Here is a 27,950-nt window from a genome sequence, read left to right on the forward strand (position 1 = left end):
ACCAGCATATGGTCTCACAAGGGGTCTGAGGATCTCATCTCGGTACCTAATGGCAGTCAGGCTACCTCTGGCGAGCACATGGAGGGCTGTGCGGCCCCCCAAAGAAATGACACCCCACACCATGACTGACCCACCGCCAAACCGGTCATGCTGGAGGATGTTGCAGGCAGCAGAACGTTCTCCACGGCGTCTCCAGACTCTGTCACGTCCTCAGTGTGAACCTGCTTTCATCTGTGAAGAGCACAGGACGCCAGTGGCGAATTTGCCAATCTTGGTGTTCTCTGGCAAATGCCAAACGTCCTGCACGGTGTTGAGCTGTAAGCACAACCCCCACCTGTGGACGTCGGGCCCTCATACCACCCTCATGGAGTCTGTTTCTGACCGTTTGAGCAGACACATGCACATTTGTGGCCTGCTGGAGGTCATTTTGCAGGGCTCTGGCAGTGCTTCTCCTGCTCCTCCTTGCACAAAGGCGGAGGTAGTGGTTCTGCTGCTGGGTTGTTGCCCTCCTACGGCCTCCTCCATGTCTCCTGATGTACTGGCCTGTCTCCTGGTAGCGCCTCCATGCTCTGAACACTACGCTGACAGACACAGCAAACCTTCTTGCCACAGCTCGCATTGATGTGCCATCCTGGATGAGCTGCACTACCTGAGCCACTTGTGTGGGTTGTAGACTCCGTCTCATGCTACCACTAGAGTGAAAGCACCGCCAGCATTCAAAAGTGACCAAAACATCAGCCAGGAAGCATAGGAACTGAAAAGTGGTCTGTGGTCCCCACCTGCAGAACCACTCCTTTATTGGGGCTGTCTTGCTAATTGCCTATAATTTCCACCTGTTGTCTATTCCATTTGCACAACAGCATGTGAAATGTATTGTCAATCAGTGTTGCTTCCTAAGTGGACAGTTTGATTTGACAGAAGTGTGATTGACTTGGAGTTACATTGTGTTGTTTAAATGTTCCCTTTATTTTTTTGAGCAGTGTACATTAGGCCCAGACTCATCTCAGATCCGGCTCACAGCACACAGCTGGTGAGGTGAAGGATGAAGGGTGAACCCCACGGATGGTGTGAGGTCCAGATCATCCTCTGTTACTCCAGGAGGAGGAGAGAAACAAAAGCGCTGCAGGAGGGAGGTGAAGAAGAGGAAGAGCTCCATCTTGGCCATACCCTCCCCCAGACACACCCTACGACCTGGAACATGATAAAATGAGGGAGACAACATATGACAATTAGGTCTACATAGATTTCTATAGTTGACATAAATTGTACACACATTTCCATACCATAAACTCTCCCTGGGTCAAAGCAATTTCCCAAACTCTTAAGTTTAGAGTACCATAGAAGGATTCACTTACCCAGTCAGTATGGATACAGAAACAGTGGAACTCACCTGCAGAGAAGGGCATGAAGGCATCCCTCTTGGTGAATCGACCTTCCTCATCCAGAAAGTGGGCAGGGTTAAAGGTGTGTGGGCTCTCCCATTCGCTTCCGTCTTGTAGGACAGACGTCAGTAGAGGAAACACAAGCGTCCCCTTCTTGATGAAATATCCCTGGAAGTTGATGTCTCGGCTGGTGGTGTGAGGGATGGCCATGGGTAAAACGTTGGCCAGTCTCTGGGTCTCATGGATCACTGCATCAGTGTAGGGTAGGTTCTTCCTGTCCTCTACCAAGGGCTGACGACTTCCTATGATGCTGCTGATCTCCTCTTGGACCCGGGCTGAGACAGAAAGGAGGGATGACCAAAGTTACTACCCTCAGAAAATGTCATCTTAATCTTTTCTCTGGACATTTTATAATTTTTACAAGATGGCTTGATAACTTAAACAGGGCTCCATGTGAACGATACCTTAACCTACGTACCAAAACAGTCACCTTTTCTGCACAGTTCAATGTTCTCACTTAATGCATAACACCTTTTTGTAAAACAGTGGTCCCACTTGTACACAAGACACTTTCTGCAAAACAGTAGACAACAGCTACACAAGACAAAGTAAATAGTGTAAATCATGTCCAACAACTGTTAGTTTCTCAATTGCTTGAACACTTTCTTCAAAACAGGGATAACACAGCCCACACAAACAGTATCATTTGTCATAGAATGAATGGTGAGATGACCTTGTCATTCTATAATGGCTCAACAAATACTAACTATCTGTAACGTTGAGTCAGGAAGCAGGTGCAGATGGTGAGTTTAATAATAACGACCATAGCAAGTACAAAACAAGAGCCGCATCAGGACATGAAAACAGAACCAATTCTGCCTGATGACTGAGGTTGGTGAGGGCTATAAGAAGGGAGAGTAATCAGGGTGGTGATGAAGTCCAGGTGAGCTTAACGATGGGAGCAGCTGTGTGCAATGATGGTTGCCAGGTGTGCGCAATGTGGGTGGCCAAGACCGGTGGATAGTAGACCGGTGATGTCGAGTGCTGGAGGGAGAGAGCAGAAGTAGGTGTGATACTATGACCATCAATAACATATATTTTTCTATTAAATAGAGTAAATGGTACGAGATTGTAATCAACTATTTCATAGACAGCTGTATTCTTGTTCTCTGAATTAGCATCTAATTCTAAAGCAGGAAGAATTTCACTAAACCTAAATTGATCCTGTTTAGAATTGCAAAAGTGTCCGGTGCTGTATATTGTAACGATGTAAATGTTTACAATGCATTGAAGATAAATCAAAGAGAAGAGATGTTGAAAGTGCAATTGTGACTTTAGTACTGTAAAACCAGTCACAGTACAAAGAGAGTTTACATATTTATGGTAAAAGATATGGGAGTACTTGTTATTGACTGTGATATTAATTTAGTTTTGTTTGACATTCTGTACACAATAGGTTTGTGTCCTGTGTAGAGAATTGTCTAGTGTTTTGCCAAACAGTGCTTATCATTTGCATTTAATGTGAAAACAATGATAAATTACATACTGTTGTGCATAAAAGGGGATTGTTTTGGCCACGTGGATCCCAGTTTTTGCAGGTAGTCTTGTTATTTTGATGGATGTATTTGCATTTTTATGGTATCTTTAGTTTTGATGGTGCCAACAGAGATGGCAGCATCGCAACTAGCTCTTAGGAAACTGCAGTATTTTGTTTGTTTATGTACTATTTTTTTAACGGAATTAGCTCTAGAATTGTTTTGTGCCATTACATACAGCCAGGAAGAACTATTGGATATTATAGCGGCAGTAACTCACCAGAACTACCAGCATCACGACCAGGATTACGACCTGGAGCAGATCCTTTGTTTGCTCTCCCCAGAGCAGTTGAACTTATTCCAGAGGCTGACCCAAAACAACGCCGGTGGAGGAGAGGTACTCGGGGTGGTCTTCTGGTCCGACTTAGGAAGCGCGCACACCACCCACCGCTCCCGAGTATTTTACTCGTTAATGTCCAATCGCTGGATAATAAAGTTGACAAGCTCAAGGCGAGAGTTGCTTTTCAGAGAGACACCAGGGATTGTAACATACTCTGCTTCACGGAAAGATGGCTCTCAAGATATTCTGTCTGACTCCATAAAGCCAGTTGGATTCTCAAAGCATCAGGAATAAACATCTCTCCGGGAAGCAGAAGGGTGGAGGTATATATTTTATGACTAACGACTTATGGTGTAACTGTGATAACATACAGGAACTCAAGTCCTTCTGTTCACCTAACCTAGAACATCTCACAATCAAATGCCGACCGTACTATCAATAATAGCCACAGCCTTCTATATCCCCCACTCAAGCCAATACCATGACGGCCCTTAAAGAACTTCAATGGACTTCATGCAAACTGGAAACGACATATCCTGAGGCTACATTTTTTTGTAGCTGTGGATTTTAACAAAGCAAACTTGAAGAAAAGGCTCCCGAAAGTCTATCAACTCTATGTACTCACACGGCTAAAACTCTCGACCACTGTTACACTACCTTCCGGAATGCATATAAGGCCCTCCCCCGCCCTCCATTTGGCAAATCGGACCATGATTCCATCTTGCTCCTCTCTTCCTATAGGCAGAAACTCAAACAGGAAGGAATATTCAATCGGTATCCCCGCTTCCAGATTGTTTTGATCACGCGGACTGGGATATGTTCAGAGTAGCTTCAGAAAATAATAAACTCATTCACCGTATCGGTAAATGTGTCTATCTGGAAGTGCATAGGAGAGGTTGTACCCACTGACTATTAAAACCGACTCCAACCAGAAACCGTGGATAGATGGGAGCATTCGCTCAAAACTGAAAGCGCGAACCACCGCATTTAACCAGGGCAAGACTGGGAAAATGGAAGAATATAAACAGTGTAGTTATTCCCTCCGCAAAGCAATCAAGCAGGCTAAACGTCGGTATTGGGACAAAGTTGAGTCTCAGTTCAACAGCTCAGACACGAGACGTATGTGGCAGGGTCTACAGACAATCACGGATTATAAAAGGAAAACCAGCCACGTCGCGGACACCGACGTCTTGCTTCCGGACAGGCTGAACACCTTCGCTCGCTTTGATGATAATACAGTGCCACTGACACGGCCACTGACACGGCCCACTACCAAGGACTGTGGGCTCTCCTCCGTTGCTGATGTGAGTAAGAGATTTTAGCGTGTTAACCCTCGCAAAGCTGCCGGCCCGGATGGTATCCCTAGCCGCGTCCTCAGAGCGTGCACAGACCAGCTGGCTGGTGTGTACACAGATATATTCAATCAAACCCTATCCCAGTCTGTTGTCCCCACATGCTTCAAGATGACCACCATCTCTTTCTTAGGTACAGGGACAAAGGTAATTGAACTAAATTACTATTGCAGCGTAGCACTCACCTCTGTCATCATGAAGTGCTTTGAGACACTAGTCAAGGATCATATCACCTCCACCCTACCGGCCACCTTAGACCCACTTCAATTTGCTTCCCGCCCCAATAGATCCACAGACGATGCAATCGCCACCACACTGCACACTGCCCTAACTCATCTGGACAAGAGGCATACCTATGTAAAAATGCTGTTCATTGACTATAGCTCAGCATTCAACACCATAGTACCCTCCAAGCTTAATATCAAGCTCAAGGCCCTGGGTCTGAATCCCGCCCTGTGCAACTGGGTCCTGGACTTCCTGACGGGCCGCCCCCAGGTGGTAAAGGTAGGAAACAACACCTCTTCGCTGATCCTCAACACTGGAGCCCCACAAGGGTGTGTGCTCAGCCCTCTCCTGTACTCCTTGTTCACCCATGACTGCGTGGCCAAGCATGCCTCCAACTCAATCATCAAGTTTGCAGATAACACAACAGTGGAAGGCTTGATTATCAACAATGATGAGACAGCCTACAGGGAGGAGGTGAGGGCTCTGGGAGTGTGGTGCCAGGAAAATAACCTCTCACTCAACGTCAACAAAACTGAGATGATCATGGACTTCAGGAAACAGCAGAGGGAGCAACCCCCTATCCACATCGATGGGACCTCAGTGGAGAAGGTGGAAAGTTTTAAGTTCCTCGGCATACACATCACTGACAAACTGAAATGGTCCACCCACACAGACAGTGTGGTGAAGGCGGTGCAACAGCACCTCTTCAACCTCAGTGAGGCTAAAGAAATTTGACTTAACACCTAAAGCCTTTGACAGATGCACAATTGCGAGCATCCTGTCGGGCTGTATCACCGCCTGGACCGGCAACTGCACCGATCACAACCGCTCCAGAGAGGTGGTGCTGTCTGCCCAACGCATTACCGGGGGCAAACTTCCCGCCTTCCTGGACACCTACAGCACCCGATGTCACAAGAATGCCAAAAATATCATCAAGGACATCAACCACCCGAGCCACTGCCCGAGCCACCGCTATCATCCAAAAAGGCGAGGTTAGTACAGGTGCATCAAAGCTGGGACGGAGAGACTGGAAAAACAGCTTCTATCTCAAGGCCATCAGACTGCTAAACAGCCATCACTAGCACATCAGAGACGGCTGCCTATAGACATAGATTTGAAATCACTGGCAACTTTTAGGAATGGAACACTAGCCACTTTAATAATGTTTCCGTATCTTGCATTACTCATCTCATATGCATAAACTGCACTCTACACTATTCTACTGTATCTTAGCCACTTTGTGTTTACATATTGCATCACCCAGCTCATATGTGTGACGACCCTCCCACTCTGTCTGCCGTATTCTCTCTCTTTGCTCTTGTTTCCTTATTAGGATGCCGGTGGGCGGAGTTGGGAGGGTCGTCAGCTACATGGGAAACACCTGGGCCCGGGTGTGTCCCAGGATAAATAGACCTCTTCCACAGTCATTGGGGAGACTCTCTCCATGCAGACACTTTTGTTGATTTCTGTTATGGTAGTTTTGTGGCTTTTTGGTTGTTTGCTTTGGTACTTTTCAACACCCTGTATTATCACATGTATGCATGCAAAACACTCACTTACACTACTGATTACTGACTACACACACCATGGTTAATTGTACTTAGTTTACTTTATTTAATAAATATATATTTTGATATTCCTTGTCTCCACGTTGTCTCCCTTTTGTTGCGAACTCTGAGCCGGTTCATAACATATGTATATACTGTATTCTATACTATGCCACTGTATCTTAGTCAAATGCCACTCTGACATGTATGTATATATTCTTAATCCATTCCTTACTTAGGTTTGTGTGTATTTGGGTACACAGTTGAAGTTGGAAATTTACAAACTGAGTTCAAATGTATTTGGCTACGGTGTGTCACAATTCCTGACATTTAATCCTAGTAAAAATTCCCTGTTTTAGGTAAGTTAGGATCACCACATTATTTTAAGAATGTGAAATAGTAGAGAATTATTTATTTCACCTTTTATTTCTTTCATCACATTCCCAGTGGGTCATAAGTTCACATACACTGAATTAGTATTTGGTAGCATTGCCTTTAAATTGTTTAATTTGTGTCAAACGTTTCGGGTAGCCTTCCACAAGCTTCCCACAATAAGTTGGGTGAATTTTGGCCCATTCCACCTGACAGAGCTGGTGTAACTGAGTCAGGTTTGTAGGCCTCCTTGCTTGCACACACTTTTTCAGTTCTGCCCACAAATTTTCTATAGGATTGAGGTCAGGGCTTTGTGATGGCCACTCCAATACCTTGACTTTGTTGTCCTTAAGCCATTTTGCCACAACTTTGGAAGTATGCTTGGGGCCATTGTCCATTTGAAAGACCCATTTGCGACCAAGCTTTAACTTCCTGACTGATGTCTTGAGATGTTGCTTCAATGTATCCACATAATTTTCCTTCTCGTGATGCCATCTATTTTGTGAAGTGTACCAGTCCCTCCTGCAGCAAAGCACCCCCACAACATGATGCTGCCACCCCCGTGCTTCACGGTTGTGAAGCCTCCCCATTTTCCCTCTAAAACATAACGATGGTAATTATGGCCAAACAGTTCTATTTTTGTTTCATCAGACCAGAGGACATTTCTCCAAAAAGTACGATCTTTGTCCCCATGTGTAGTTGCAAACCGTAGTCTGTCTTTATTAATGGCGGTTTTGGAGCAGTGGCTTCTTTCTTGCTGAGCGGCCTGTCAGGTTATGTCAATATAGGACTTGCTTTACTGTGGATATAGATACTTTTGTACCTGTTTCCTCCAGCATCTTCACAAGGTCCTTTGCTGTTGTTCTGGGATTGATTTGCACGTTTCACACCAAAAGTACATTCACCTCTAGGAGACAGAACGCGTCTCCTTGCTGAGCGGTATGACGGCTGAGTGGTCCTATGGTGTTTAAACTTGCGTACTATTGTTTGTACTGATGAACATGGTACCTTCGGGCATTTGGAAATTGCTCTCAAGGATGAACCAGACTTGTGGAGGTCTACAATTCTTTTTCTGAGGTCTTGGCTGATTTCTTTTGATTTTCCCATGATGACAAGCAAGGAGGCACTGAGTTTGAAGGTAGGCCTTGAAATACATCCACAAATGCACCTCCAATTGACTCAAATGATGTCAGTTAGCCTATCAGAAGTTTCTAAAGCCATGACATTTTCTGGAATTTTCCAAGCTGTTTAAAGGCACAGTCAACTTAGTGTATGTAAACTTCTGACCCACTGGAATTGTGATACAGTGAATTCTAAGTGAAATAATTTCTGTAAAGTGTTGTTGGAAAAATTACTTGTGTCATGCACAAAGTAGATGTCCTAACCGACTTGCCAAACTATAGTTTGTTAACAAGACATTTGTGGAGTGGTTGAAAACGAGTTTTAATGACCCCAACCTAAGTGTATGTAAACTTCTGACTTCAAATGTATGTTGTGGAACTGTTAGATATCACTTGTTAGATATTTCTGCACTGTCAGAGCTAGAAGCATAAGCATGTCGCTACACCCGCAATAACATCTGCTAAACACGTGTATGTGACCAATAAAATTTCATTTGAATTAATGTATTGGCTGTTTTGAGAAGGCAACTACACTGAACAAAAATCCAAATGCTCACTTTCGAATGAGAAGTGTCGCACTGCATGAGGCAAATAGTGGTCTCACCAGATACTGACTGGTATTCTGATCCACACCGCTACCTTTTTCTAAAGGTCTCTCTGACCAACAGATGCATATCTGTATTCCCAGTCATGTGAAATCCATAGATTAGGCCCTAATGAATTTATTTCAATTGACTTATTTCCGTATATGAACTGTATTTCAGTAAACTCTTTGAAATTGTTGCGTTTATATTTTTGGTCAGTGTACATCTTAAAAATGCATTTAGTGTTCTGAAAAATGGCACTGAGTTCTGTGTCTTGAAAATCTAAAACGATGTTCCAAAAAATTATTATACGCAAATAAGGAAAAGCTGCACACAAAAAATATACACCTGTCCAAGCTGGAGGGTGGGGAAGTCAAGTTGGAGGGTGGGGAAAGTGCATGTAATTTTCTAAGAATCTTTCTGAAGATTTTTTGCAGACAATTTATGGGACTCGTTTTTTTATTTATCTTTCTGTTCTAATAATAAATATTATAATTGTGTATTCTACTCCAATCACTGTCTCCTTCCAGGTATTTGCTCCACTGCTCACCCTCCCAAGTTAAGAACCTGTTGTCCTCTATGGCTACGGTAAACTTTATTACCACATAAATACCACACCCTAGTACAACTCCAATCTATCTATCCATCTATCTATCTATCTATCTATCTATCTATCTATCTATCTATCTATCTATCTATCTATCTATCTATCTATCAATCAATCACTTGGCTGCCTTACACATGTAGGTTATCCCAATGAGAAAATCTGGTTGAAATGTCGTCACTTCAACACATTTAGTTACATTCATGTAGATTACAGCTTCATTCACAGTGTTCAAGCATTTGAAACAAACTATAAACTGGTCTGTGGTTCAAGTGGGCAATTTGGAAATGTTTACAGCAAGTAACACCTTGATTGTCTTGCATTACTACAATCACTTGCAATGTCTGTACAAAGGTGTGTGTCTGTGTGCTCATTGATGCTTACCCTGTATAAAGGGGAACTTGGCCATTAGCATCAAAATCCAGCATAGGGTTGTCCCTGTGGTGTCTGTACCAGCAGAAAACAGGTTGCCCACAGAGGATATCAGGTTTTTGTCATGGTAGTGAGAGTTCTTGTTGCCAGATTCCTTAAACATACAGAAAAAGCATTTTAAAGGGGAGAAATTATTTGTTTTCCCCTCAAAAGTCATGGTCTAGCAGTCTTTGCATTCTTTTTCGAAGGTCAAAAATTTGCTTTCAAAAATGTGTTTTTACAAGTAACTTCAACACACATTTTACATACATGGTGTAGCAGTCTTAGCTGCAGCCTCCAGAACACATACATTGAGTGTACAAAACATTAGGAACAAATGCCGTTTCCATGGATTAGACCAGGGATCATCAACTAGTTTCACCCGCGGGCCAATTTTTTTCTCTCAAACCTTTCTTATATTTGTAGACGATCACACGTGTCTCTCTATTATGCATGGGAATACCTGGGAACAGATTTACAAAATTAAAAATCAGTTGGAGCAGATTTCCTAGTGTTTTTACAGCCTTTTGTAAAAAAAATAAAAAATAAAAATTCTAACCAAATAAAACCACCCGCGGGCCAAATTCGGTCTGCGGGCTGCCAGTTGGGGAAGCTGTACATAGACTGACCAGATAAATCCAGTTGAAAGCTATGATCCCTTATTGATGTCACTTGTTAAATCCACTTCAAAATCAGTGTAGAAGGGGAGGAGACAGGTTAAATAAAACATTTTAAGCCTTGAGACATGGATTGTGTATGTGTACCATTCAGAGGGTGAATGGGCAAGACAAAAGATGTAAGTGTCTTTGAATGGGGTATGATAATAGGTGCCAGGCGCACCAGTTTGAGTGTCAAGAACTGCAACGCTGCTGGGTTTTTCCACACTCAACATTTTTTCCATGTGTATCAAGAATGGTCCACGACCCAAAGGACATCCAGGCAACTTGACACAACTGTGGGAAGCATTCTAGTCAACATGGGCCAGCATCCCTGTGGAATACTTGACACCTTGTAGAGTCCATACCCCCAACGAATTGAGGCTGTTCTGATGGCAAAAAGGGGTGCAACTCAATATTAGGAAGATGTTCCTAGTGTTTGTACAGTCAATGTATACCGCTGCAGCCTGGGCCCAATGCCATTTCAGAACAATCTCTCCTATATTTTCTCCATTCTCTATCACATGGGCCATTTACGCATTTCTCAATGTCCACTAAATCCCTAGATGTTATTCATTCAAAGAATTAACATGTTTTATTTCTGGGGGGGTAGATCAGCATTAATATTGCAGATGGAAGCTACAATCTATCAATGTAAATGTCAGCATCATTTCCAAACCCCCATATTGTTTTTGTAAAAATGTACAGTGCATTCGGAAAGTATTCAGATCCCTTGACTTTTTCCACATTTTGTTTTTTTAGAGCATAATTGTAAAATTGATTACATTCATTTTCTTCCTCAATCTACACACAATACCCCATAATGACAAAGCAAAAACAGGTTTAGACATTTTTACACATTTATAATAAAATAGAAAACGGAAATATCACATTTGCAGGGCTGAGATTCATTCGTACTACACCGGCTCCGCTGCGCGTCTTATTTGGCAGGGCTTGCAAACTATTACAGACTACAAAGGGAAGCACAGCCGCGAGCTGCCCAGTGACACGAGCCTACCAGACGAGCTAAATCACTTCTATGCTTGTTTCGAGGCAAGCAACACTGAGGCATGCATGATAGCATCAGCTGTTCCGGACGACTGTGTGATCACGCTCTCCGTAGCTGACGTGAGTAAGACCTTTAAACACGTCAACATTCACAAGGCTGCGGGGCCAGACGGATTACCAGGTCGTCGCCAAACAAGTGGCGACCACCAAACTTGTTTGCTTATTTTTTTCTTTAACCTCTCTGGGCCAGTGGGATGTTTGCGTCCCACCCTAGTCAACAGCCAGTGGAATCGCGTGGCGCAAAATACAAATACCTCAAAAATGCTATAACTTCAATTTCTCAAACATATGACTATTTTACACCATTTTAAAGATAAGACTCTCGTTAATCTAACCACATTGTCCGATTTTAAAAAGGCTTTACAGCGAAAGCAAAACATTAGATTATGTCAGGAGAGTACCCTGCCAAAAATAATCACACAGCCATTTTCAAAGCAAGCATATATGTCACAAAAACCAAAACCACAGCTAAATGCAGCACTAACCTTTGATGATCTTCATCAGATGACACTCCTAGGACATTATGTTATACAATACATGCATGTTTTGTTCAATCAAGTTCATATTTATATCAAAAAACAGCTTTTTACATTAGCATGTGATGTTCAGAACTAGCATACCCACCGAAAACTTCCGGTGAATTTACTAAATTACTCATGATAAACGTTGACAAAATACATAACAATTATTTTAAGAATTATAGATACAGAACTCCTTTATGCAAACGCTATGTCAGATTTTAAAAAAGCTTTTCGGCGAAAGCACATTTTGCAATATTCTGAGTACATAGCTTAGCCATCACAGGCTAGCTAATTTGACACCCACCAAGTTTGGGGCAACCTAAACTCAGAATTACTATTAGAAAAATTGGATTACCTTTGCTGTTCTTTGTCAGAATGCACTCCCAGGACTTCTACTTCAACAACAAATGTTGTTTTGGTTCCAAATAATCCATAGGTATATACAAATACCATTTTGTTCGTGCGTTCAGGTCACTATCCGAAGGGTAACGCGCGAGCGCATTTCGTGACAAAATTTTTTAAAATATTCCATTACCGTACTTTACCTCTTGGGGGCAGTATTTGCACGGCCGGATAAAAAAACGTACCCGATTTAAACTGGTTACTACTCTTGCTCAGAAACGAGAATATGCATATAATAAGTAGATTTGGATAGAAAACACTAAAGTTTCTAAAACTGTTTGAATGGTGTCTGTGAGTATAACAGAACTCATATGGCAGGCCAAAACCTGAGAAGATTCCATACAGGAAGTGCCCTGTCTGACAATTTGTTATCCTTCTGTTGCATCTCTATCGAAAATACAGCATCTCTGCTGTAACGTGCCATTTTCTAAGGCTTCCATTGGCTCTCAGAAGGCGCCAGAAAGTGGAATGACGTGTCTCCTGTCTCTGGGCGAAGAACAGCAGGAGTATTTGTTAGTGGTCAGGCTGGGAACAGTGACACTGGAGATGCGCGTTCATGAGAATTCTCAATTTTTTTCTTTCAGCCTTTGAATGAATACAACGTCGCCCGGTTGGAATATTATCGCTATTTTACGAGAAAATTAGATGATTTTAAACAGCGTTTGACATGCTTCGAAGTACGGTAATGGAATATTTTGAATTTTTTTGTCACGAAATGCACTCGCACGTCACCCTTCGGATAGTCACTTGAACACACGAACAAAACGGAGCTATTTGGATATAACTATGGATTATTTGGAACCAAAACAACATTTGGTGTAAAATAATCATATGTTTGAGAAATTGAAGTTATAGCATTTTTGAGGTACAGTGGGGCAAAAAAGTATTTAGTCAGCCACCAATTGTGCAAGTTCTCCCACTTAAAAAGATGAGAGAGGCCTGAAAAAAAATCCAGAAAATCACATTGTAGGATTTTTAATGAATTTATTTGCAAATTATGGTGAGGCTCCTCTGTCCTCCACTCGTTACCTGTATTTGAGGTTGTGGACAGGTGTCTTTTATACTGATAACAAGTTCAAACAGGTGCCATTAATACAGGTAACAAGTGGAGGACAGAGGAGCCTCACCATAATTTGCAAATAAATTCATTAAAAATCCTACAATGTGATTTTCTGGATTTTATTTTGTCATTTTGTCTGTCATAGTTGAAGTGTACCTATGATGAAAATTACAGGCCTCTCTCATCTTTTTAAGTGGGAGAACTTGCACAATTGGTGGCTGACTAAATACTTTTTTGCCCCACTGTATTTGTATTTCGCGCCACGCGATTCCACTGGCTGTTGACTAGGTGGGACGCAAGCTAGCCCAGGGAAGTTAAGGCAAGGGCTGATTTCAAGGTTTTACTGCTAACCTACAAAGCATTACATGGGCTTGTTCATACCTATCTTTCCGATTTGGTCCTGCCGTACATATCTACACGTACGCTACGGTCACAAGACGCAGGCCTCCTAATTGTCCCTAGACGAAGACAAACCAGTTCAACATGTCGCTGAGATCATCATTTACCAGTGCCTGGCCGTGTTGAAGGCGGTCTTCCACCCGTCCCCCTCTCGTACCCGCACCAGGTGGTAGGCATTCCGTAGATCCAGCTTGGAAAAAACAGTGGCCCTCTGGAGGGGCTCGAAGGCAGAGGAAATGAGTGGTAGCAGGTAACTGTTCTTGACAGTAATGTCATTAAGTCTCCGGTAGTCAATGCATGGGCGCAGGGTCTTTTCCTTTTTCTCCACGACGAAGAACCCTGTGCCGGTGTGAGATGAAGCGGGACGGATGAATACTGTAGCTAGGGAGTCCCCAATGTAAGTCTCCATAGCCTTGGTCTCTGGTCCCGACAGAGAGTACAGCCGTCCCCGGAGCGGCGTGGTGCTCGGGAGAAGGTCAATCCCACAGTCATAGGGTTGGTGCGGCGGAAGCGAAGTGGCCCGGGCCTTGCTGAACACCTCCCGGAGGTCCTGGTACTCCGCAGGAATAGTGGAGTGGTCCGGGGCACCTTCCGAGCCCCCAGGAAGACAACCCATGGCAGGTTGCGCTGACTTCAGGAAATGTGTGTGGCAGAACGGACTCCAGCCCATGATGGCACCAGTATACCAGTTGATGAGGGGATTGTGTTGCTGGAGCCAGGAGAATCCCAAAACTATGGGAATCTGAGGAGACTTGATGAGCAGAAATTGCATCTTGTCGCTGTGATTCCCTGTCACCTGTAGGTGGATGGGAATGGTATTGTGTGTGACCTGGCCTATAGAGCACCCGTCCAGCGCTCTAACATCCATGGGAATGAAGAGGGGCTGAGTGGGGATGTTCAGCTCGGAAGCCAGGATAGCATCCAAAAAGCTCTCATTGGCCCCAGAGTCAATTTTTATTTTATTTTTTTATTTCACCTTTATTTACCCAGCTAGGCAAGTTGAGAACAAGTTCTCATTTACAACTGCGACCTGGCCAAGATAAAGCAAAGCAGTGTGACACAGACAACAACACAGAGTTACACATGGAGTAAACAATAAACAGGCCAATAACACAATAAACAAGTCAATGATACAGTAGAAAAAAGAAAGTCTATATACAGTGTGTGCAAAAGGCATGAGGAGGTAGGCAATAAATAGGCCATAGGAGCAAATAATTACAATTTAGCAGATTAACACTGGGGTGATAAATGAGCATATGATGATGTGCATGTAGAGATACAGGTGTGCAAAAGAGCAGAAAAGTAAATAAAATAAAAACAGTAAGGGGATGAGGTAGGTAGATAGGGTGGGCAATGTACAGATGGACTATGTACAGCTGCAGCGATCGGTTAGCTGCTCAGATAGCTGATGTTTAAAGTTGGTGAGGGAAATAAGTCTCCAACTTCAGCGATTTTTGCAATTCATTCCAGTCACTGGCAGCAGAGAACTGGAATGAAAGGCGGCCAAATGAGGTGTTGGCTTTGGGGATGATCAGTGAGATATACCTGCTGGAACGTGTGCTACGGGTTAGTGTTGTTATCATGACCAGTGAACTGAGATAAGGCGGAGCTTTACCAAGCATAGACTTATAGATGACCTGGAGCCAGTGGGTCTGGCAACGAATATGTAGCGAGGGCCAGCGGACTAGAGCATACAGGTCGCAGTGGCGGGTGGTATAAGGTGATTTGGTAACAAAACGGATGGCACTGTGATAGACTGCATCCAGTTTGCTGAGTAGAGTATTGGGAGCTATTTTGTTGATGATATCGCCGAAGTAGAGGATCGGTAGGATAGTCAGTTTTACTAGTGTAAGTTTTGCGGCGTGAGTGAAGGAGGCTTTGTTGCGAAATAGAAAGCCGATTCTAGATTTGATTTTGGATTGGAGATGTTTAATATGAGTCTGGAAGGAGAGTTTACAGTCTAACCATACACCTAGGTATTTGTAGTGGTCCACATATTCTAGGTCGGAACCGTCCAGGGTGGTGATGCTAGTCGGGCGAGCGGGTGCGGGCAGCGAACGGTTGAAAAGCATGCATTTGGTTTTACTAGTGTTTAAGAGCAGTTGGAGGCCACGGAAGGAGTGTTGTATGGCATTGAAGCTCGTTTGGAGGTTAGTTAGCACAGTGTCCAAGGAAGGGCCAGAAGTATACAGAATGGTGTCGTCTGCGTAGAGGTGGATCAGGGAATCGCCCACAGCAATAGCGACATCATTGATATATACAGAGAAAACAGTCGGCCCGAGAATTGAACCCTGTGGTACCCCCATAGAGACTGCCAGAGGTCCGGACAACATGCCCTCCGATTTGACACACTGAACTCTGTCTGCAAAGTAGTTGGTGAACCAGGCGAGGCAGTTGTTAGAAAAACCAAGGCTATTGAGTCTGCCGATAAGAATACGGTGATTGACAGAGTCGAAAGCCTTGGCCAGGTCGATGAAGACGGCTGCACAGTACTGTCTTTTATCGATGCCGGTTATGATATCATTTAGTACCTTGAGCCTGGCTGAGGTGCACCCGTGACCGGCTCGGAAACCGGATTGCACAGCGGAGAAGGTACAGTGGGATTCGAAATGGTCAGTGATGATGAGGACCCGGAGAGATTTGGACTGGTCTCCCCACAGCAGAATGGCATGAAAAGGGGTGCGAGCAAGGCAAGCCCAGCTCTGCCTAATTGCCTATGCTCGGGATGCGGCGAATCAGCCGTCTTCGGCAACTCCCGGGGTAGGTCGGTAAGCCTCAGGTTCTTTTGGCAACGAGACCGTCGGGGGCTTCCAGGATGACTCGGAGGCTCAAATTCTCTCTCCCTCCGTCATTCCCGTAATCACCCATCAATTCGGGTGGTCAAAGCGATGAGGGAATCGAGATCCGTAGGTAACTCCCGAGCAGCAAGCTCGTCCTTGACCTCCTCCGAGACGCCGTGCAGGAACATATCGAACAGTGCTTCCTGGTTCCAAGCACTCTCCGCAGCCAACGTGCGGAAATTCACCGCATAATCTGCCACACTGCGGGAGTCATGCCGAAGCTGAATTAACTTCCGGGCAGCCTTTCTTTCAGAAAACGGGGAATCAAAAACCTTTTTCACTTCTCCCATGAACCCCTCCAGACTAGCGCATATGGCCGGCTGTTGTTCCCATACAGCAGTAGCCCAGGTGAGAGCCCTCCCGGACAACAGCTTGATGAGGTAGGCTATCTTGGAGCGGTCCGAGGGGAAGGAGGAGGGCTGAAGCTGGAAAATGAGGGCACACTGAGCTAGAGACCCCCGACAGGTGCGCGGCTCTCCATTAAAAGCGTTCTGGAGGAGGTAAGCGGGGCTCCCGAGAAGGTGGAGTGACCGATGAGACGGCGCTACTCCCAGCTGAGTTACTGAGGTGTTGTGGGGTTACCGCCGTAGTAGGCTGCCTCCCAGACAACACGTGGAATTTCCCCAGCAACATGTCCAACGCCCTGTCATGGCGTTCAGACAGCATTTGGACCCCCTCCATAAGGCCACCAAGCAATTCCTTGTGCCTATCGATGGTGGCTCTTTGGGAGGAGATGGCGTTGCGCAGCTGGCCCGGGGCTGCTGGGTCAGTCATGGCCAGTTCGTACTATCACGTTTGAAGGTAAGACCCAGGTGCAAACAATGTCGAAGTAACAAAAGTTTATTAATTCGAACACGAGCAGGAAAAGGTACAGGACAGCAGGCAGGATCAGAGTCAGGTCAGGCAGAGGTTGGTAATCCAGAGTAGCGGGGCAAAGGTACAGGATGGCAGACAGGGCCAGGGCAGGTAGAAAGGTGAAAACCGGGAAAACTAGATAACAGGCACTATAGACAGGATAGGAGCAAGGGGGAAAACTCTGGTAGGTATGAATGAATAAAACAAACTGGCAATAGACAAACAGAGAACACAGGTATAAATACACAGGGGATATTAGGGAAGATGGGTGACACCTGGAGGGGGGGTGGAGACAAGCACAAAGACAGGTGAAAGATCAGGGTGTGACAGAAGCTGGTTGAGAAAATGCCAAGAGTGTGCAAAGCTATCATCAAGGCAAAGGGTGGCTATTTGAAGAATCTCAAATATAAAATATATTTTGATTTGTTTAACACTTTTGGTTACTACATGATTCCATATGTGTTATTTCATAGTTTTGATCTCTTCACTATCATTTTTACAATGTAGAAAATAGTAAAAATGAAGAAAACCCTTGAATGAGTAGGACTAAAACTTTTGACAAGTAGTTTATATGAGAGAGAGCGCGAGAGAGCAAGTGAGCGAGAGAGCTTTTTGAAATACATTTTCCTTTATTATTTCCCCTAACCCTACCACCCCTCCCCTAATTGGAGTCAGCTAATGGACAACAACACTTAGGCTTCTACTTCCAGTTTATACAGTACATACTATATACATTTTATGGACACAATGTATTTTAAAATAGTAATATTTTGTTTGTTTTTAATCCCATCCTTCAGCTATCCTCAACCCAACCCATCTATCTCTGAAGACCATTGTTTGATTTCTATTTGCCATAAATTTATAACTGTGCTGTTTCACAAAAGTTCTGAACCTATATACATTTTACCAACACAGTATATTTTACATGAGTTATCTTGTTTTTAATTGAGATGTTTTTAATTGTAGTGAGATTTCATACCTCCAGGGTCTGCTGTTGGACAAGGAACGAGTCCACAAAGCCTCTACACATCTGAGGGTTGAGAGTCTCCTTCAGGCCCCTCACCAGCTCCTCCATCTCCTTCTTGCTTTTCTCAATATTCTTCAACAAAAGCTTCCTGCTTTTCAGCCAAGGGCCCAGCCAGGGGAACATGTTGTACAACTATCTCCCCGTAAACAAAAAGTAAAGCATGAATTACCCTCTGTTATTCCAGTAGCCTAGTACAAATTTGAATAATTATCTAATTTTCCTGGTTTAGTCAAGTGTGACCAGTTTTCCATTATTCTCTGAGTGAGAAACAAATGAAACATAATGTACCTGTATTGAAACGGAGCCGCTAATTTGGAGGTTGTCATCGACTCGTTTTATAGAGGCTTTGAACTTGGGGTCAGAGTATTCAAACCTGCTGCCGTACACAAGGTTGGAGATTACGTTGGAGACAGCATATTGCAATGGCTGGGTTGTGTCGAATGCTTTACCTGTTACAAAGGACATCAGATATTGAATTAGCAAACCTAAGGGGAAAAAGTTATGTAACCTGTTTTTTGGTTTTCAAATCAGAACCACAAATTCTTACCCTTGTGATTTTCAAACACTTCAATCAGGTAGTGAATTTCCTCTAAGATTTTCTCTTCAATCCTTTTCTTGCCCATCCCAAAGTCTCTAAGGTTTGTCAGGGCAAAGCGCCTCATCTCTTTCCATGAGTCTCCATTGCCAAACAGAATCCCTGTTGAAAAGTTATATTGTGCAGGTGTCAGGAATTAATCATGTCAGGAGAAAATAACACATTTGTCAAATATTTGGGGCTGTTGTTACAGCCCCAAATATGCTTGCTTGACAGAATATTGTCGAATGCAACAGTTAACTGGGATAACAAGTTTCATATATCCTACATTACCATGTCCATTGGTGAAATCATACAACACAGGAAGCATGCCCCTGTCCCCAAACTCCTCTGCATGGTTGACCAGCGCCTGCTTGACTGTCTTGTATCCTGCCAGGATGACCACTTTTGTGGGTCCAAAGTGAACCGTGAAAACAGACCCATATTTCTTGGACAGCTGTAGAACATAAAATAAGACTAAATGCATGGTTTATTAAAGGTCCCGGACAGTGAAAATCATGTTGTTCGTCAAATTGGATGATATTTGAATGTAACTAGTTCATAGTAGGTTGACCCAAGTATGAAAAAATTACTGTAGCTGGTACATTGACAAAGTTGATCATAAAGTTACTGGTCCCTTCCCTCATGTCAAACACTTGGATTAATGAGGCAGGCATTACTTCTGGCTTTATGCCATGTCACATAAAGCCGGAGATGTTATACACCAATGGTAGAGTCTTATAATCTTAAGTAATTTAAATATGTAACACCTTAAAACCATCATCACATGTATGCATCATACGGCTTTGTTTACAAACCATAACATAGCTTAAGTGGAACTTGGTAGAACTAAACTGGTAACTAACCCCTTTTCATCTGCGATGTGGCTTTTAGCTAGCAAGCTACTTACCAGAATTCCACATGTCAGTGTTCATTTTAGCTACACTGATTTCCAAATAATGAAGACATCCAACAGCATTGGCTGCACTGAAAGTTACGATCATGTCACGTGAGTGCAGTGCATATTTCGAGCGAGGTTGCTTTATCAATTGGGGAGAACATTCAATGGGTCTTGTCAGGATGCTACTCCTGAAGACAGATGCTGTACCATCATTGACAGTGGATCTTTCAAGTGCTGTCCATAATGTAGTCTGATGCGGTTGCTGTAACTGTTTTGACTTGTGGACGGTATATTTTCTGTAACACACCTGATAGGGATGGAAGAACAAAAACGATATAGACTAAGCCCCCTGCATTGAGACTGAGAACTGCCAACATACAACTGACATGAAGGAATGTTGTCCACAAAGGAGTATAGTCAGGAGTGCAACTTGGGTTTAAGTAGTGAGAGGGACACAACATTTAAAAAAAAATGTAATTGAAAAGGCACAATGTGCACATAGGTTAGGTTACTATGGTGACCATAGGTTAGGTTACTATGGTGACCATAGGTTAGGCTACTATGGTGAGCGAGCGTTGCGCCTTTTCATTTTCAATAAGTATCGATTACTCATTTGTCTCTGCCTGCAAATTGTTCTCCTAAAAAGGTAGACTGTAACCTATAAGACTATGCAAAACGTAGCAAGTGTAGCTGTCATTGTTGCTGCTTCCAGTTCAGTAGCCATACCAGTGAGATCAGGTGCGCACCTGGTATCAATTAAATAGAGTAGGCTATAGCCGGTGATTGTCACACAAGTAAATGTAGGTCTCATGGTAATGGTGGTTAATTAACATAAACACATTTAGCATCTCCTGGCTTCCACACAGCCTATAAGCCACTGATGCAGACCTTTGGAACATCTACATTTTAAAAAGTCTAATAAATCCATGTAATACAGCCTACACCATCACAATAAATCCATTATTTATTTTAGACAGGTCTAAAGAAGCATGATATGAAGAAAATGTAGTCTATTTCAGAAAAACAGAATAGCATACTTTGAGTTGTCCTTATGTTAGGCCCTGATATGGCTATGCCATATGGCTGTGGGCTGCACTAGTTCATTTAGCAGACAAGATTTGCTTAGAATTCCATGGCATTATTTTATAATATGTTATAGTATGACGAATACAACTGAACAAAGCTGAATATAAATATTTTCTCCAAACAATTTGAGGTAGTGCACACATGGATATTCTGTGTTGAGCGGTTAACAAAGAAATAGGTACTCCTATATGCTTCATTTAGATATTCTTTAGTTGTTCTACAAAACACGAGCTATATGTTTTGATTTTTAATACACTAAGGCTGCATGATGAGACTTATTTGAACAAAGGTGCTTGAAAGGCATGAGCTCTGCTTTGTACACACTTCATTAGGCTCTCATTCACAATTTGACAAGCACTTGATAATGTCTTGAATTTCACAGCAGCATCCCCTTTGTGGCCGTAATGCACCCTAAAAAAAATTCATGCGTTTGTTGTGCCCTTCTGAGTGCTGCATGCTCTCCATCACGTGATCGGGTCTTTCTCACAGGTTACAAGTGAAGACAGACATCGGGGACGCAACTGCTTGCGTCCTTATCCAATTCCGTGGTGCATATTGAAGATGTTGGAAGAACAGTCAACATTTACTTTTCATCAGCCAACAAGATGAGTAGGCCTAACGAACGACAAAAGCACTAGCCTATGTCAATCTACTTTCCCCATAGTACAAAAGTCAACCTATTCTATTCTAGAAATAAATATTCCGGACAGTTGTGGGATGCAATAGATCCCAAATTAATACAACAACTAACAAAATAATTTTTTTACGCAATGTGGCTGACGCAACAGATCAGAACGTTTAGCTTAAAATGTTAAACCATTAGGCTATTTCTTCACATTATAATCACAGCAATGCTGTGCCTCCTTCACTCACGCTGCCAAACATACCCTCGTAAAACTGACTATTCTACCGCTCCTCGCCTTCGGCGATGTCATTTACAAAATAACCTCCAACACTCTACCCAGCAAACTGGATGCAGTCTATCACAGTGCCAGCCGTTTTGTCACCAAAGCCCCATATACTACCCACCACTGCGACCTGTATGCTCTAGTCGGCTGGCCCTCGCCACATATTCGTCGCCAGACCCACTGGCTCCAGGTCATCTATAAGTCTTTGCTAGGTAAAGCTCCGCCTTATCTCAGCTCACTGGTCACCATAACAACACCCACCCGTAGCACAAGCTCCAGCAAGTATATCTCACTGGTCACCCCAAAGCCAACACCCACTTTGGCCGCCTTTCCTTCCAGTTCTCTGCTGCCAATGACTGGAACGAATTGCAAAAATCGCTGAAGTTGGGGACTTATATCTCCCTCACTAACTTTAAGCATCAGCTATCTGAGCAGCTAACCGATCGCTGCAGCTGTACATAGCCCATCTGTAAGTAGCCCACCCAACTACCTACCTCATCCCCACATTATTTTAATTTACTTTTTTGCACACCAGTATTTCTACTTGCACATCATCATCTGCACATCTATCGCTTCACTGTTAATTTGCTAAATTGTAATTGCTTCGCTACTATGGCCTACTTATTGCCTTATCTCCTTACTCCATTTGCACACACTGTATATAGATTTTTCTATTGTATCATTGACTGTACTTTTGTTTATCCGATGTGTAACTGTGTTGTTGTTTTTGTTGCACTGCTTTGCTTCATCTTGGCTGGGTCGCAGTTGTAAATGAGAACCTGTTCTCAACTGACCTACCTGGTTAAATAAAAGTTAAATAAAACAAAAATTCTAAAACAAAATGCGCTCATGGCAGCAGGCTATAAGCTGGAATGTTCCATTAGCAGGAAAACACCATTATCAAAAGTGACCGCAAATGGGATTATGCATGTAATGCTTTTATTATACATTTGCATTTCTTTGGAGAAAATGATCTTCCCCAAACTTCAAACTTACGCGCTGCTTATGTATGCCATTTAGGCTCTACACCCGTTGTAAAGTGGATTAATGGGCTCAAAATTTAAGAAGTTATTTGGCAACTTTAGTTGTGATACAATACTTATCAAAACATATAGGCCTATGGGCTCGGCTACATGAGGTGTGCAACTATGATTCCAAAAAGTCGCACAAAAAGGCTGTTTCTTATGCTGGGCATCATTCACAAGTGATAATACATAGCTCACAAGTGATAGGCTAATATTGTCACCTATCAGACTATTCTTGATTTAATATTGTCTTTAGATATACTAAATAATATGCATGTTAGAAATTTGTTTTGATTTAGAATGGACCATTATCATACACCTGTCTGGAAACAAGGGGCAGCGGAAAAAATAAATTTCATCTATGTACTTAGAGCGGATGGAGAGCGCTTTTCCCATGATTCATTTTCATGCCAGCCAGGTAGTCTATACTCCTGTTGTAAAGGTAAGCAGTGTGCTTAATATTAGGGGGTGGGGGTACACGGGCGAGCGGATGTGACTAAAGGGGGAATGTGTTGTGGCCATCTTTATATGCATTTATTTTTTATCTGTAACCCTCTGAAAAATAAATAAACTCAATAAAACGTTTATCACAACAACAACAACAAAATATCACAGGCTACATAGATTGGCTCCTGGATCTCCTCCTCAACGAGGTCACCCTTGATCCAACGCCGCATGTGGGGAAGTTGTGCGAGCTGTCCATCCCAGGACTCCTATATGCCCAGTGTGAGAGACCTGACAAGTAGGAGGCCATAGCTGGATTTGTCTCCCTGCTCTTATGCATGCGGAGTGCCTGGATACAGCCGTTCGTTAGCCGTGGTATATTGGCCATATACCACAAACCCCCGGGGTGCCTTATTGCTATTATAAACTGGTTACCAATGTAATTAGAACAGTAAAAAGTAATATTGTCATACCCGTGGTACATGGTCTGATATACCACAGATTTCAACCAATCAGCAGTCAAGGCTCGAACCAGGTTTAGAATTGGAAATAAATCCCCTTTGGGCATGTGCATAAACCTATGGATAAATCTGACAGGAGTTTGAGTAATGAAAGTTTGCCAGAGGATCTTGAAATCTCTAAGCAAGAAATACTTGGATTAACATTTAAAAAAGAATGCTAGGCTATTTTCTGGCAATTGTGCTGTTACTATGTGCCAAATGTTAAGACTACAAACCGTTAAATGCCCATTTGTGAGATTGACTTGTCATTTCAGTAGGCATAGGCTAGACTAAAATCTGGGTTTATGGTTGTAATTCAATTTTGCCATGGTTTGCTTAGATAAAGGCAGGAAACCTATGATGGGCCTACATCTCATTTCCGTCTACAGTAGCCTAGACAAGATGCAGTGTCAAGTGTGCTCCCTCTCTGGCCTCTAGGTCATCAGGCTGCTCATTATCCCTCACACCTGTCACCATCGTCACGCGCCTACGGGCAATTTTTCTATAAATTGGTTTTCCAGGACTAGCTAGGCTACACAAGGGGCACACATTGATTTGTAATGACTCCAGTGATATCGTCATTTCCACATATTTATTGTATCAAAATGGTAGCCTACAATGGCATATACATGAATAGGCTACTTGATGGCCAACAGAGGAAAATGTATCATTCTCCATATTTAATGTCAGTTTCATTGAGGATTTCCATTAAAAAGAACCACGCGAGGGAGTTCCAAAACTTCCATTTAATTTCCACTTGGGCAGCCCCTGAGACCCAAGAACTGAGCATGCATAAAGCACTTCACTTGATATCGTTTTCTCTAAGCAGTCAACACTAGAATGCAGTTTAAACCCCCACTGAGTCGTTTTCCAGTGCTTCGTCTCCATTATTTCTTGATGTATCCAGGCTGTATCACAACCAGCTGTGATTGGGAGTCCCATAGGGCGGCGCACAATTGGTCCAGCGTCGCCCGGGTTTGGCCAGTGTAGGCCGTCATTGTAAATAAGAATTTGTTCTTAAATACTGGTAGGTATTCAACTGACTTGCCTAGTTAAAAACGTATTAACACGTTTTATGGAAAAAGGGTTGGAAATAGATGTCTCCATAATGACTATTTAAATAGCCTACCTACAACTGGTAAAAACTTGTCACGAGGTGCACTGCTCTCTTATCTCTCTCTCAGACAATAACTGCAGTGTTCTCTCAAAACCCCTCTGGCCCTCCCTATGGGGGCGGGAGATACGTGACAGAATTAAGTGTGGCTGTGTGGTGACACAGACAAAATATTTTTTTTTACAAGCGGCAGATGGGATTTTCGAGAGTGCCTGCCCCAGATACTTTCATTAGAGACAATGTTTGTTTTTTCGCATTGTTGGTAATTTTGTACATAATGTTCCTGCTACCGACTCTTATGACCGAAAAGAGCTTCAGTATATCAGAACAGCGATTACTCACCTCGAACTGAACACAGATTTTAGTGAAGAGAGCATGACAACACCTTTTCCCTCTCAGGAGACTGAAAATATTTGGCATGGGTCCCCCGATCCACAAAAGGTTCTACAGCTGCACCATCGAGAGCATCCTGAACGGTTGCATCACCGCCTGATATAGCAACTGCTCGGCATCTGACCATAAGGTGCTACAGAGGGTAGTGCGTACGGCCCAGTACATCACTGGGGCCAAGCTTCCTGCCATCCAGGACCTATATACTAGGCAGTGTCAGAGGAAAGCCCAAACAATTGTCAAAGACTCCAGTCACCCAAGTCATAGACTGTTCTCTCTGCTACCGCACGGCAAGCGGTATCGGAGCGCCCAAGTCTTGGTCCAAAAGGCTCATTAACAGCTTCTATTTACATTGACCCCCCCCACCCCTCCTTGTTTTTACACTGCTGCTACTCATTGTTTATTATCTATGCAGTCACTTTACCCGATTCCTACATGTAGAAATTACCTCGATTAACCTGTACCCCTGCACATTGCCTCGGTACCAGTATCCCCTGTATATAGCCTCGTTTTTGTTATTTTGTGTTACTTTTTACTTTTGTTTATTTAATAAATATTGTCTTTACTCTATTTCTTGAACTGCATTGTTGGTTAAGGGATTGTAAGTAAGCATTTCACGGTAAGGTGAAGGAATGAAGAGGAGGGAGTAAAATGTAGGCAAGTAATAAACATTTCAGAACAACTACTAGTTGAATAGGACATGGGAGAGATGACAAATTTGGTATGAACTGCAGATTGTCCCTTTAACTAAGCTCTCAAAGCATCTAGAAGTTACTCAAAATAAATTAACCAAACAGACTGTGGAGATCAGTGTGTGACTTAATAAAATGCAGGTGCTACGAAAAGCCCTGTGAAGTAAACAATGCATGAAATGTGAATATAAAAACTTGAACTAAAGGTTGTTGGAAGCAGTTCTGTAACAAATAAAGTATAATTCTATGTTGATACATATCTTCTGGAGTGATATTGTTGCAATATAAGTTGGATTGAAGTGTGTGGGCTATTTTGGTGAGTTGTTTGGTCTGTGACAAGAAAACTATTAAGATAGGGGTAGAAACACACAGAAAAAACAATCCCTTTAAGCATTTATGACCGATACGATTCTCAAGCCAAATGCCTCTATTATGTGAGTGAATGCACGGTGGTCATCATTTACCTGTATTATTTGACAACACTTGGCATTTAAAAAAACTGAAATGGAACATTAACGGAGGAACATTCTCTGAAAACATTCATAAACTCAGAGCGAGTGTGGTAAGTAGGGCCACATCAAAATAAAAACATTTTAGAGGGCTCCTGTGTTGACAAAAACTATTGCTAACTGGTTGAAACACTACGTACTCAACATATATTAATATGTTGCTTTGACAATACATGCCTATTGAAACTAACTGGAAGTTTTAAACCTGCTAAAATAAACATTTTGAAAATATTTAGCCAGATAAAACAATGTCACATATCATATCAACAACCATAACATAGTTTAATCTCAGGACTTCCTCTCACCTCACAGAGAGTGCGGTAGGGCCTCTTGAGATCCAGCTGGAGCATGTTACCAAGCAGGGGCAGAGGCCTGGGTCCTGGAGGCTCCTTCCCCTGTTCCTCAGAGTTGGAACCAGAGGAGAGGCGGTAAAGGACCAGCAGAAACAGCAGAGCCCCCAGCAGTGTCACCGTGCTCGATGTCTGGAGAAGACCTTCTATAAGTGACATCTTCAAACAGCTCTTATGCCTACACAGGGCTAAAAAATAGTGACTACTTCCTGCTCATTGATCTGCCTGCCAATGGAGCCTCACCTTTTATAGAGCATGAAACAGCCTCAGGGGAGGGGCTAAACATTCTGGAAAAAAATGTCTCTTATCTATGCGAAGGTCATCGTCCTATGACACTAGATACAATTGAAAGCAAGAGCAAAAATAAACATTTACAGACCTTTGAGGTTTGACTGTGTTAAAGACTATCTTTTGAATGTCATTTAGCAACTATTAGATACATTTTTCCAATCTTTTTTCTCAAATGCACACATTTTGGGGGCTTTCACATTTGACACTTTAGTGGGGTGTAGAAATATGAATGACGTGGAAACAACGTTGATTCAACCAGTGTGTGTGCCCAGTGGATTGATAGATCACAGTGCTGTGCCGAGGTACTGTATGGCAAGAACTGTGTGTGTTTATATCAATCCTTACCCTATATATCGGGGTACCTGGCAATTAGCAGCAGACCCCAGCGCAGGGTTGTCCCAGTGGTGTCGGTACCAGCACCAAACAGATTAGCAACACTAAATACCAGGTTGTTGTCATGGTAGAGAGAATCCATATTGCCATATTGCCATATTCCTAAAAGAAACAGACCCTCAGATGACATATTAATTATTTACAACAGTTACTTAAGGAGCTGTTATAAGTTATTCACAGATAATCAACACATTCTATTAAAGCAGCTTGAGGAAGTGTTTTGGTGTTTGAGTCTGTGAGTTTACATGTGATTCTGCTGATAAGGAGAACTGTAATTCTATCCTCCCTCATCTGGCATTCAGTCATATGTATACTGGGCACACACTGGATGAATCTACGTTGTTTCTACTTAATTTCAATGAAATTACGTTGAACCAATGTTGAATACACGTTGAATTGACATCTGTGCACATTGGTATGCTAGTGGTGGACAAGTCAAGTTAGTTGTGTTCTGCTGTAGTATCCATGTGCA

The 27,950-nt window shown here is 42.9% G+C and overlaps 1 protein-coding gene across 1 annotated transcript; it reads right to left on the minus strand.

The window, feature by feature from the left end:
• Positions 1 to 911: 911 nt before the first annotated feature.
• Positions 912 to 27,024, minus strand: LOC115206656 (cytochrome P450 2K1). The gene is made up of 8 exons (XM_029773839.1): positions 26,750 to 27,024; positions 19,170 to 19,332; positions 18,849 to 18,998; positions 18,590 to 18,750; positions 18,254 to 18,433; positions 9,447 to 9,588; positions 1,391 to 1,717; positions 912 to 1,191 (listed from the first exon to the last, which is right to left on the minus strand). Exons 1-8 carry the CDS (start codon positions 26,951 to 26,953, stop codon positions 1,004 to 1,006), a joined length of 1,515 nt encoding a protein of 504 aa, XP_029629699.1. The 5' UTR covers positions 26,954 to 27,024; the 3' UTR covers positions 912 to 1,003.
• Between the last annotated feature and the right edge of the window lie 926 nt (positions 27,025 to 27,950).

This window comes from Salmo trutta, chromosome 1 (assembly GCF_901001165.1).
Source record: "Salmo trutta chromosome 1, fSalTru1.1, whole genome shotgun sequence".
In the NCBI taxonomy this organism is placed as follows: Eukaryota; Metazoa; Chordata; class Actinopteri; order Salmoniformes; family Salmonidae; genus Salmo; species Salmo trutta.

Excerpts from the sequence above, each read along its gene's own strand:
- LOC115206656 (XM_029773839.1), bottom strand. The coding sequence starts at position 26,953 with ATGTCACTTATAGAAGGTCTTCTCCAGACATCGAGCACGGTGACACTG. Across the intron at positions 19,333-26,749 it reads CCTACCGCACTCTCTGTGAG|CTGTCCAAGAAATATGGGTC; the intron begins GTGAGAGGAAGT and ends TATGTTCTACAG. Across the intron at positions 9,589-18,253 it reads TCCAACAGCAGACCCTGGAG|GAATCTGGCAACAAGAACTC; the intron begins GTATGAAATCTC and ends TGTATGTTTAAG.